Genomic DNA, 13,602 nt, shown 5'->3' with positions numbered 1-13,602 from the left:
AAAGGGATGGAGTCATTCAGACGGGTTATTGTTTTTTGCTTGGCGAAAGGCACATTTGCATGGATTGGAAAGAGGTGGACACAGATGTATGAACGAGGAACAGGTTGAAGATGTCTTATCCGATCATGCGATCAGAAATCACGTATGAGTATTGTCCCCCCAAAAAAAGACCAGCTCTTCGGAAAAAAAGTCTGTTCTTGTTTAAAGGTCACAAAGAAACAAAATACTCATGAAATTCTAATATAATGCAAACTGCAGTAGATTGGTTTTATATTATACCATGTAACATTTTGGATTCATCTGGTGGCATAAAAAGACAAAAAACATTTTTTTTCGTCTTACACAAATTTTAGAGAACTGAACTCCATTCTCTCAACCGTATACAATTATACAGGGTTATGATGGTTCAAATTATCTTTGTGTAACTGTTTAGTCTCACAACCACCATTAATATACTACACACTGTCACCATCCAACTTCTCTCCTTTCTGCCGTAAAGGATTTACCTGGGCTCAGTTTTTCATGAACATATTTGAAAACCTTTTCAAATATTTAATTGCATGTTTTCAAAGTTGCTCCTTTATAGGTAAATAAAGAAGTTATATGAATAGTTATACATTTGACAATAAAGTTGTACTTGATATTCGTTTCACCGTGTGATTGGATGGGTGATCGCGCCCCCAAAATCCTGACGACTGTACCGATTGATGTATTACATGACGACTGAGGCATATTACTCTGGGTCTTCGGTCCTCACTCACAGCATCAGTGTTTGTAGTACGCTCCCAGGGCATAACCTCTTAGTGTTACATGTTCAATATTGTGGTTGCTGGTAGTGGTGTAGAACTGCACTGCGGAGTGACAGATTTTTAGACGCGGATACTTTGCTCAACTGCTTGAGAGGGACTGAATGTTTGTGATACCTCTCAGTAAGATTTTGTGCCGTTGTCATGTACATTATGTCGTGGTTGCTAAGGGGATATTTACAAGAGTGCATCAAGACCAACAAAAAGGAAATGTGCATAAAAGTAGAATAAAAGTATTCAAAGTATTGCGTAGCTAGCAGACAGTCATTTGGAGTGGATTGGACCAGTAATGAGGTTTTATTTCAAGAGGAATGTTTTTAGGGTTAGTCGTGTACAGTATATGGTCAGCTGAAGTGGCACTCTACTTGAAAGAGCAATCACTTCAAAAGGCTCCCTTAAAGAATGTGTCCTTGAAGGTGCACACCAGTGTTGCTACCTGACTAAAAGCCCATCGGGCCACAGTGCAGCTGGAGCAAGCCAATGAGAGAGCAATTTTTAGTGTGAAGCAGCACATCCTTGATTGTCTCTGGCAGGAAAGATGCTAATACAGTATATGCCTTAAGATCAGGATGTTGAAATCAATTAATCGATCACAAAGTATTTAAGAGTGACTGTTTTGAATTCTTCTTGATTAATCACGTATAGGGCGGAGCATGGTTTGAACTTGACAGATTGGGCATCTCGTTCCGATTCCAGTTGCAATCGATTCTTGCTGTCAACTCTTTTCGGGGTTTCCAAATTACTGCCATTCATTTTTAGCGGCTCGCAGCACAGCCTAAATTAACATTCGACACAGCCCATGTCGTTTACCTGCATTGTACTATGCTACTTATCTTCTACACTGAGTGACGAGGCTTTTTCACTTGCTTGTTTTCAGCCAATCAGTCACCATTCCGATAGGGCCACCGGCCATGCCAAGGTCTTCAAAAAACATTGATGTTTTGCCTATTATTGAACTGTTTACCTAGATGTTCGTCAGTTAATTTTGGACGAACTCACCCAAACATGTCTACAAAAGTATGAGGTATTTCTCTTAACCTTTCACTTTTTTTTCTCCACCCAATTATGACACCTTTTCTTCACGTCTCAGCAAGTTTTTCGGATCCTCAACACTTGATTTCCAACCCCGATCACGTATTAAAGCAATAAAGCAAAATGGAGCAGTTGACTTGTCTGTAACTCATCTCAACAAGTTAATGGGCCACCGCATATTGATTATAAACTCCTTCCATTATACATATTCATAATTTGTATCAAATTGCGTCGACCATCTTGAGCAGAAATAGATACCATGCCATCATCTGTGAACTACTACACTATTAATGAATCTAAAATCAAAACAGAAAACATTGAAGGACAGGTCAAAGACGGGCTTGGTCAGCTCATACTTGAAGTTGTGAGACTTCCTTTTTTGAACGGAACATCCGCAATGTAATAGGAATAACAACTTATGATTGGAAGGACTGCGACACTCCTTCTGAAACTCGCTTTTTCACTCATGCGTTTCTTCCTACTTTTCCACATCAGAAGAAGCTTTACGTATGGTGACTGACAGAGTCATTAGTTTGAGAGAGATCACACAAAAAGAAACGCAAGTCACACTTAAAATGTATTGCAGCTACAAAACCAGCAGTGTCATGGCCTTTCAGAAGCACAATGTTCCTCGCACACTTTGGATGTGCATTAATATTTCTACAGCGTAGCACTTTTGTAAATGCACTCTTTGATCGGCCAGCACTTTAACACTTGAATGTGGATTTTATTTATGCTTTCAGTCTTGATTGTGTATGACATCTCACTACAAAAAAAAAAAAAAAAAAAAGCTGTGACATCAAAAAGCGAGCAAATCCTTTCAGCTCAACCCAGACTTTACCCGGTTGTCTCATTTCGGAAATTGTCACCTGAGTTGATTTTGTTAAATGATGAACATGCGGAAAGCGTGAATCTAGATTCCACCGGGGAGAGAAATTCTCATGCGAGTTGATTAACGAAGAATCGAGCTAATAATGTTGGCAAATAATGTTGCCTTTGTTATCTCCATCACGGGGTGTGTGTGTGTGTGGGGGGGGGGGGGGGTGATCCATTTATTTTTATGACAGATTTGTCAAGTGTGGCTGGGTCTCTTCCCAACAAAAGAAAAATAACTGCTCTATACCTTTTATGTTTAGAACGAATGGAGTCGATGCACTTTAAAAAATCTGCCTCTTCTTCAGCGACAATATGTTGTTCATTTTTATCTCATCGAAACACATTTGTGTGCCATTTTTTTCAATTCAGCAAATGTTCCCCATCTTTGACTAGGATTCACGTCATAGTTGTGGACACCTCTGATTAGTCGTACAGGGCATTAGCTCAGATTCGTGAACATGTATTTTTCATTGTTTTTTTTCATTGGCTAACCAGTCCAGGGAGGGTGTACTGCATTGTTAAGCAACTTGAACAACGTGTTAAAAAATACATACAAGTAAACGAAAAACATTTACCCACGGGGTGGTATCATGTCTGTGTCTGCATGAATTTTCGTTCTCCAGCGTCTTCCCACAATACTAAAACACGCATGGTAGTTTAATTCAAGATTCTAAATTGTCCATATGTGTGAATATGAGAGTAGTTGTTTGTCTATAATAATACGTGCCTGTTGACTGACGACCAATCTAGGGTGTACCCCTCCTCTCACCGAAAGCTGGAATCTGCTTCTGCTTACCGAGTACGAGCTCAATAGAATATGGAAGAGTGTATTGATGATTCATCATGCAAAATTATTTTAATGTGCAGTATTTAACTTTGATATCTCTTTACTGTGGGTGGCCTCACAGTGCAGCGGTGGAGGGTTCAAATCCGGCTCCGGCCTTCCGGTATGGAGTTTGCATATTCTCCCTGTGACTGTGTCGACTTTCTCCGAGTACTCCAATTTGGTTGTTCGTCTCTGTGTGCCCTGCTTTTGGCTGGCAACCGCTACATGGTGTCCCCCGCTTACTGCCCAAAGACAGTTGGGATAGACTCCAGCCCCCCCCGCGACCCCTGTGAGGATAAGCGGATCGGAAAATGGATGGATGGATGGATGGATGTCGATATACTGCATGCCTATCAATGCATATTAATTTTTCAGTGATCTAGCAGGTGTTCCTGTGAGCATATTAACTATCGCAACAACAAAATGAAACTGCTCTTAAGAAGGCTTTTTCAAGAAAACACACCCTGTAGTATTTCCTTTTCACTCAATACTTTCTTCTTGCTCTTATTGTTGGACTCGATCAATGCTCGAAGGCATGTGGGTCATCTTGTGACGCACACTTGCTGCCTCCAAGGGCTTGGAAACAAGCAGTCTGAGCTCAGTTTATAAAGGACCTGACGAGCATTAGCCCAGATGAGCTTTTAATGGGTGTATCTAGTTTCTATCCCTGCGTCTTCAAGGAGAATATGAAAGGGTCTGTGTGGGTGGCTCCAATTTGTAAAGAGCAGCGATTCAGATGAAAGAAATCGGAGAGATCAGTTTTCCTCACAATTTTGTCACACAACTTTAGTCAATTTATCATTTGATATGCAGCAATTCGATTGTGTTGATTTTAGATGCACTTTGTGCATTTAATGTATTCAAGTTCATAAAATGCAACATTTGCAATATGCAATGTTATGTATTCATCTGCACATGCTCGAGATAATTTGTTGCTTAAGGCCGAGAATTCAGGATTTAGTACACTATGCAAGTCATTCTCATTCGTAGATAAATAAAATATATTGTAGCCATGTCATGCCCTGAGACCTGAATTTATGCCACGTCTTTTTCGTCTTTTAGACTGAGTCGATGTGGATCGAGGCTTTGTTGGATTTTGCACAAAGCAACAGTCACTGTATTTAGTCCAAAAAATGAAACTTGGAAGTCAGTTACTTTCTTGCACAAATCCCCATTTTAAGCAAAAAGCAACTATTATTTGGCTCGTATTGAAATTGAAGATTATTTCTGTAACATACAGTATATTCCTGTTGACTGCAAACTTTCAGCTTAGCTTTATTATTGTGATTAGACTAATTATCACCCCTACAAATAAGACTGCCTTTCTTGTCATTATGCCATGAAACATGCATGTAATTGCCCATAAATCTTAACTGCCATAAATATGGACAACCCACTGGAGACATCCATCTTTCTTTAGCCATAGAAGAACTATTATTCTTGTATAGTTATGTTGGGAACGTATGAAACACAAGTGTTTTATGTTGATATAATTAAACTCTGTCAGGAAGATATTGCTTAACTTTTTCCTGTGGGATCGCCCTCATGCTAACAGCCGGCCCCTGGCGGTATCATGATATATTTGTATCAAATTGAATATGAATGACTTCTAACTGCAGCTCGGCGATCTAGTGGTTAGCGCGTCGACCTCACAGTGCAGAGGTACCGGGTTCAATTTCAGCTCCAGCCTCCCTGTGTGGAGTTTGAATGTTCTCCCCGGGCCTGTGTGGGTTTTCTCCGTGTACTCCGGTTTCCTCCTACATTCCAAAAACATGCATGGCAGGCTGATTGAACACTCAAAATTGTCCCTAGGTGTGAGTGTGAGTGTGGATGGTTGTTCGTCTCTGTGTGCCCTGCAATTGGCTGGCAACCGGTTCAGGGTGTCCCCCGCCTACTGCCCGAAGACAGCTGGGATGGGCTCCACCCTGAACTGCTTGCCAGCCAATCAGAGGGCACACATAGACAAAACCATTTCTGCTCACAATCACATTATTTAGAGCATTCAATGACCTACCATGCATGTTTTTGGAATGGGAGAGGAAACAAAATCCGCGCAGGCACGCGGAGAACATGCAAACTCCACACAGGAGCCTGGGATTGAACCCTTGACCTCTGCACTGTGAGGCGGACGTGCTAACCCGTCTGCCGCCGTGGCGCCGCAACAAAAGATCTAACAAATACTATTGATGCCTCTTTTAAGCAACAATGGAGGAACAAACTATGAATGAACAAACTAAAGATTTTGATTAATCAGAGCAAAGGGGACGATAGCAACATTGTCGTGAGTGATGTGTTGGCTTTGTGTCTGACAGCATCAGACATGCATGTAACTGCAATTGACATTTGATATCATTTCATTATACATTCCCAGGCTCGGGTTGATTTATTTATTTTTTCAGGGTGGCGGCATCATTTCTCGTTGGTCTCTTTCTATCTGTGCACCAAGGTTGAGCAGAGGCATCAGTCCCTGATTTTTGTAGCATTATTGCAAAACCTTCATTCTTCTCTTCTTTCCGGAAAGACATTTTGTATTTTATTTGCTTTTCTAAACTTAGTAAGTTAAGTACTTAAATAGTTTGCTCATTAAAGCTGCCACATGTGTCGTTTTCCAGAGTGTCGAGATGTGTTGTTGCCAATGATGCTGCGAGAGCTGAGCAGAGCTTTGGCCACCATGGCGGACGGGCCTCATGATGAGAGAAGAAAAAGCCTGGAGTTGCTCACCAACATTCTGGAGGTCCTCAGCAAAGACAATGTGGTGAGACGCCTACGCTAAGACTGTCCACTCAGATGTATATTAGATATACCTATAGAATCGGATGAGATCCAATACACCCTTGTCAATTCTGTCTTGACAAAAACAACAATGATCATCCTTAATAAGTTGTTATTTTATCTTGGAAAGGGTGTTTCAAGTCTGGTACACACGTCATGATTTTTAGCATCTTTGCTAAGTGCGAGACCCCACGCGTTGATAAGGGTTGAACATGACAAGTGTGTGTTTATTGCTCTTATCTATTTATCCTCTTGTAGTGTACCGTACTTGAGATGGCCGGCACACCACACTATACACATAATCCCGTCTCCACCAACAACCGTGAGTCTCCTGCCCCAAAGCAGAGTGTTTGGCTTGGCTGAACTCAATGTTGACCACACACATCAGGATTTGCGATTTCGCAAAACATTAGCGATATTGTGCTTTTGGGTGAAATTTCAACATGATCCAAAGTGCAGAAAAACCTTTCAAGAGCAAATCAATTGAATCTTCTCTAAATTTGAATGCACGTGTCGAACTGTTTCCTGATTGAGTACTTATTGCACAACTTGCTGTTCTTAAACTGGGGACCACAAAATTCACAACGAATGTTTGATTAATTAATTGACCAATAAATTGTCCTTGTATAATTGGTATTTGAAAATTCCCCTTCATCACGCTGCCCTCATTTTGGCATCATGAGACCAAAACGACACCTGACAACTGATCAGACCGGATGTTCTCAGAGGAAAGTGGCCACTGAGCTTACAGTTGCACAGGGTGTCATCAGCAGGTTGCAACAGTAAGACAGAGACTGCAAAAAGGCATCAAAATGGACGTTCTTGGACATTAAAAAAAAGAAAGCAGGTGTAGTGAATTTTGCCATTTAGCACCTTGTCAATAAAACGGCAAGTTGCGCAAAAAGCAGTGAATGCGCGTTCAACATTTTAGAGTAGTTGACAAAATAGGTTCACCTGTAAAGGTTAAAATCCGTTTCAGGTTCATCCTAAGATTTCACCTGGAAGACAAATGTTCTTAACTGTGTTCACTGTAAGGAGTAGTAGTCGTAGTAGTTGTAGTAGTAATAGTAGTAATAGTCGTAGTGCATGTTCAATTTTTATTTGACATTCCGCTTGCACTGGGGCCAGAAATCACTGAGCACTCAGAAGGGGTGTTCACACGGCACACATTTGCTCCGGCGCTGCACCGATGTATTTTGTTGCGATATATTTTACACCGCAGCAAATTGTGTGGAGCGTTCACACGTACAAAGCCGCTAAGCGTGTCAGCACCGGTACAGCGTCGGTGCAGCCCCACTTGCGTTCACACGGCAGTTTCTGCAGCGGAGCAAAACGACAGAAATCAAATGAGCTATCGTGTTGTTTTTTTTTAAAACGTATAGACAACTCAAGCGACTACTGGACAGGCACGTCCTTCTCCTTCTCGGTCTCCGTGCCTTCTGCTCGAGAGTGACTGCCCCCGAAAACGTAAATCAACGATGACTTCAATGACACTCAGAAAAGCAAACACGTAATGCGCCAAACAGAAAATCAAGAGAGGAAATCACAAAATAAATTTTATGGGGGCAAGGGGTTGTGAACACACAACAAAGGAACAAACTACACAAACAACTCCGAGACAGTCCAGTCTCCTACAAAAGGAAAGATGTTACCAGCCAAGTCTTGTGTCATAATTAAACAAACACATGACGGAAGTCCGACAGAGCACGAAAGCAACGCATTCTCGCCGTACGTAATCAACTCTTCTCAAGCATTTGCTCTGTTGTAAATTTAACCCAGTTGCGTTCACACGTGCAAATTTACATCGGTGCTGCTTCGCAAACGAGCATTTGCTCCGGAGCAAATTTTTAAACCACCTCCCTGAGGTGGATCAAATTTGGTCCGGTGTAAGCTGTTTTCCGGGGCTACGCCGGAGCTAATTTGCACGTGTGACAGAGATGTGTTCCTCGAGCCAGACCGGCTCGAGGACCGGGGGGCGGTCCTTGGTCCTCGGCCTTGGCCTCGGAGTCAAGTCCTTGGCCTTGGCCTTGGCCTCGGATTTTCCGGTTCTTGGACACAATGAGGGATTCGACCCTCGAATACCTTGTTTAAGGACCGCAATAATTACGAAAGAATCCAATAAATTCCCTCCAAGGAAACCCATATTGAAGGATTAACCCTGCGGCTTTAAGAGGGGCGGGTCTGCCACTGATAGATAACAGTTGGCGCAACAGATAAAGAGCGGCATCACAGTTAGTTTCAATCGCGGTTTGTTGCGTTCACGATCGGCAGTTTAAATAGCGTGTAAAGCCTTTCTGTAACAGTGGTGTCTTTTATTTAGTTATTTTTGCACAGTCGTCACGTTTGTGCGGTCGCACTAGAATGTTTGTTTGAACCAAGTAATTTGCGTTACAGCTGGAGTCAATAATGTCGGCAGTTCACTTCCGGGTTTGGCCGTTGGGATTTGAAGTCCTTTTGCTCGATTCCAGTTATGTTTGCTGAATGCTTTCTCAATTTTGGAATAATGAATATTGATAATACATAGTTTAAAATCATGGTTGATTGAATTATTTATTATTATTGTGAACTTGAAGGTATTAATTAATGTAGTATTAGTGGTAGTGGTAATAATAGTCGTACTCAGAGAATGGTTCGAGATTCAGCCATCTTGTTACCTCTGCGTCCCGCGTCCTAGACGCATAATTTTCCCATGGGGCGCACAGTTCCAAACAACGTGCGTTTTTGGGACGCAAGGAAATTTCTCAGTCAAAACAAACAAACAAAAAAACTACGGCAAGCCTGAGGATTTCACAGTAACAATCGTTACCGGTAGCGTGTCGTTTCCGTGGCGTCATTTTCACGGTACCGAAAAATAGTTTAATTATAAAAGTCACCGCACTTGAATTTACTGTGTGATCCACGCGATTTCACTACGCCTGTATGTGTGTTTGTGATGTGGTGTGGTGTGGTGTGTGAGTGTGTTTCTTCTAATTTACTTTCGTTTTGTTTTGTTTTCGGGGGGGCACAACAGATGACGTTATGTGCGCATGCAGGTTGTTATTTTAGTCCGCAAACTGAGGAATCGCGCGGATGAAAGTTTGAGATGGCGGCGAAAAAAGCTCACCAAGGTCTACTAATTACGATATTTAAGAAATGGGAATGCTTGTCTGATTTTTCGTATGAATCGTCCAAAGGGCGTATCACTACTCACCTGTGACGTATGCACAGAACGCGAGAGCGAAATATGACGCGAGGCACCATTACGAGGCAAATTGGTCATTAGATTTGTAGGCTAATCGCTGTGAAAAATATTATGAAACAGTATTGGTTATTCTATAATTTACTGGTTGTAGCATGGTAACTTCATGAATAAAACATTCGTCACAAGGTGTAGTAATGCTAATGTTAACTGTTGGTAGAACTAATGATGATGTGTGTTAAATTCTTTCGTCAAATTGATTGTAGATTACACATGCATCGTCTTGGGAAGAGGATGTCAAGCCACATCAATACTTACCTGTATTAATGATTACCAGTCAATCAATCTTTGCAGTGTGAGATTGGAAAAAATACTCTGATGATGCCACATGAGTACACCAGTTTTTGATCCATTTAGTTTTTGGAATAAACCTGGAGTACACAGCTGCTGATGTAATGTTCATTCATTGTTAATGCATAGTTTTCAAACATTGAGCCTTGAAACATTATACTTTTGAGTTTCGGAATTCTTGATTATCAATATCGGTCAAAATAGAAAAATGGGTTCCCGTGATGAACGTTTACGGAACCCAACATTTGTTATCGTGGTTTCCCATTGGGTAATCCGACGGAACCAAAAAACGGTTACCATGAATTTCCGAAATCCTCAGGCCTGCTCCTGAATTATTTAAATTTTTGCAGCATTTGTTTATCATTGTATTTATATGTTGTTGTTTGTGTTATTATCATATGCAATTGAATAAGTAGACCCTTTCAGAATTCGAAATTTGGGACTCTCTCAATCCATAATGGCACTCATACTTTTCTGATCAGCGAGTCCCTGGGACTCGCTGATCAGTTTACCGGCAGCGAGTCCCTGGGACTGGATTACCGCTTTTTCTGCTGTCAGTGATTGACTTCAATGCAAAGTCATTTCTCAACTTGTGTTCCGTGCCATGTCATGCCTGTTGAGTGTTGATTTACTTCATATTAAGAAACTACTGCACTAAAACATTAATTCATAAATGTATACCATATGATTTTATTTTTTTTCTCAGTATAAATAACACGTACCCTGACTGTTCTACTCTTTGAATAAAAACACTTCATTCAAGCATTAGGGAGTGCAAAGGGTTATGATGGAGGGGTGTTGCAAATCATGAAGACCTGCCAAGTGGTATGATAGCATTGTTTTATACATGTCCTCGGCTAGGCCTCAGTTTCAACATCAGTCCTTGGTCCTTGGCCTTGGCCTCGGAGGCAAGTCCTTGGTCCTTGGCCTTGGCCTCGGAAAATTTCTCAAGTCCTTGGCCTTGGCCTTGCCCCGGAAAAATTTTCCAAGTCCTTGGCCTTGGCCTTGGCCTCGGGTTGCCGGTTCTTGGACACAACACTGACGTGTGAACGCTCTACTGGGGCAGCCCCGGCGTAGCACCGGACCAAATCTTGCCATGTGCACACCCCTAGAACCGGCAGAACATTGTTTGCTGCGACATCACACACATATTAATAAACAGGTGCACCATTGTTTGAGTTTATTTCAACACAAGATGCACTTAAAGTCGCCATTGAACCAAAGCAAGCAACATTTAAAGGTGAGGGAAAGAAAGGTGGTTGAGCCCACCAAGTCGACTACTCGTCCTAGGTTTGTCAGCGTCATTAACTCAATTAAGCCTTTCATGCACCCTGTAACCCGATAGGCTGCCCACTGTAGTAACCGCTGTCGCTGAAAGGGTTAAACTCACGTCCTCGTTGGATCATGCATCCCAAAGAGTAGAGTAACAGTGTATATTGCCCCCGAACGACGACTCTGGGCTGACTGCACAGAACCTATTGTCAGTGAACAACTTCCTCCTAGGTTTCACCAACAAGATAAACAAGCTTGGAATTCAACTCACACCACCCAACTCTCACCTCTTAATCCTCGTCACCATCTGCTCACACTCACCCCAAGATTCACAATTTGGCTAAATCGAACAAATAACTTGAAACAGGGTTGTCCCAACCTTTAAGACTCCAATACACAGCCAAGGCCACATTATTGCTCTTATTCCCTCGAAGTGTTGACATTTCATCTGTTGATGTTAAATATCTGATTTCAGATCATTGTGTTTATTTTTAAAAAAAAGAAGTATAGATGAGAACACAAGCAATCATTTTTTTGCATACTTGGCCAATAAATCTGATTCTGATTCTGACGTTTATGAAAATGATGGCTGTGTCATCATCTGTGAATGCAGAGACTTTTTGATGAACTTCTGAATTAATTCACTTGGAAAATCTCAAATGTCCTGAATGATTTTGCTCCAATTAAAATAAAGACCATTCTGTTGACCTAAAACACCTTGCAGGTGCACTACGAGAGAAGTGACTTTGAAATCAAAGTGCTGTAAAATGCCTTAAGTGGAGAAAAACTCAACTCCGAGTTCATTTTGACCTGAACACACAAGAGCACTTTTCTGAAATTATGAGTAAGAACCGAAACAATACACATGCTCTATTTGCTGTGGTCAACAAGCTCACAAATCCCCCAAATCAAATTCCTCTCAACAAATACATGCAATGAATTTGCCTGCTACTTTGGTGAAAAAGTAGAATCCATCATGTCAAACTAGCAAAATTTTGCGGCGCTTAAAATCACCCAGAATTAATTCAATTACCATGTCAGAAGTTGAATTCAGCTGTAATGCTGCACACAAATGGAATAAGCTGCAGATAGAATTGAAGCCAGTCCTGAGTCTAAAGGATTTAAAAAGTCGACTCTTTTCCCATACCTTTGATTGGGGTCCTCGAACCAATTTCAACTATTTTTTCTTTGAATTAATTTCAAAATCTACTGTACTTTTAATTCTTTACTTAACTTTTGCAAGTTTTTATGTTAATGTGTTTAAAAGATGCCACTGTCAATTCTGGCAATTTTTGTCAGCTACTTTTATTTTTTTCTGCTTTGCTTCTGAAAGCCGTTAACTGTTGCGTTTTGTAAATGCTTGTTGATGTCGTGTCTTTGTTTGTGCGAAGCACATTGAATTGCGTGTGAAATGTGCTCTATCAATAATAACTGCCTCGCATTGTCTTGTCTAACACACCTGAGGCTTTTCTGTCCTGAATCATCTTGTCACTCAGTGCAACACTCATCCACACCTCACCAGTATGCAGCCACGTTTTATCTTTTCTAATTGCTCCACTGAGTTTTTGACAACCTGTCGAGTCTTTCAAGAAGGAAAGGTTTTGGCTTTTCCATTTCTATTCATGTGCAGTGCGCTAATCAAACAGCAGCTTACAAGCACATACACACTCAAGGGGGAGAGCAAAGACATGTAATTAATGGTGATTAAATGGATTTGCATTGGGTTGAGGGTAAACTGAAAGCGGAAGATGGCAGAGTGTGAAAATGACACAGCGTGTACAAATACTAATATTTTGGGCTATAACAGTTATGACTCATGGCTCAATTATTTTTCCAAATAATAATATAGAAATAATTTTTTTTGTTGTTTTTTTGGGCGACCCTCGAAGTGCATGGTGGCGTGGCGTCCTCTTGACTTTTCGGCTTGGCTTCATCACAGTTTTTATTGACATCACATCAAATAGCTCCCAACATCAACACAATACCATCCCAAAATCAAATTCAATTGCCAATTAAAGATGCTAAGAAACCACTAGCTTGCGCTGTGAATGTAAGATGCGGCACCTAGCTGCTAACGGGAGTGTACGCATTGACTATTCTGTATGAGGGCTGTTTTTGACCATTCCTCAATTTTCCCAGTCTTTTGTTGACCCTGCAACAGCTTTTTGGTAACGTCGCACATGTATCAAATTAAAAATATGAAAATGTGTGCAAAAACAAACACCAAACAACAAAACAAAAAAAACAAACAAGTAATCATTAATAAATAAAGAAACTTTAGTTTGGAGTGTTTAGCCCCTTCTTGTGTCACTAAACAGAGTCGTAGAAACACCATATGATGCATCTCTGTTCTTCAAACCACATCAATAAATACATATTATTAATATGCATCTATAATTCTGAAGCAAATCTGAGCATTTTCTTTGCAAAGGGGATGTTTTCCCTTGCATGTGTTGGTATTAAGACACCATAAGCGGTGACTGAGCTCA

The 13,602-nt window shown here is 41.0% G+C and overlaps 1 protein-coding gene across 2 annotated transcripts in view; it reads left to right on the top strand.

The window, feature by feature from the left end:
- Positions 1–13,602, top strand: part of dock2 (dedicator of cytokinesis 2) — a 114,262-nt gene that overhangs the window by 49,465 nt on the left and 51,195 nt on the right. For both annotated transcript variants that reach the window (XM_086135933.1, XM_086135942.1), the window contains exon 26: positions 6,153–6,295. In XM_086135933.1, coding sequence (XP_085992059.1) covers positions 6,153–6,295 — 143 coding nt within the window. The remainder of the gene's footprint in view (positions 1–6,152; positions 6,296–13,602) is intronic.

The sequence above is a fragment of the Hippocampus guttulatus genome, chromosome 2 (genome assembly GCF_054856545.1).
Source record: "Hippocampus guttulatus isolate MCC_2025c chromosome 2, RoL_Hgut_1.0, whole genome shotgun sequence".
NCBI lineage: Eukaryota > Metazoa > Chordata > Actinopteri > Syngnathiformes > Syngnathidae > Hippocampus > Hippocampus guttulatus.
This window is presented reverse-complemented; position numbering and strand designations above follow the sequence as displayed.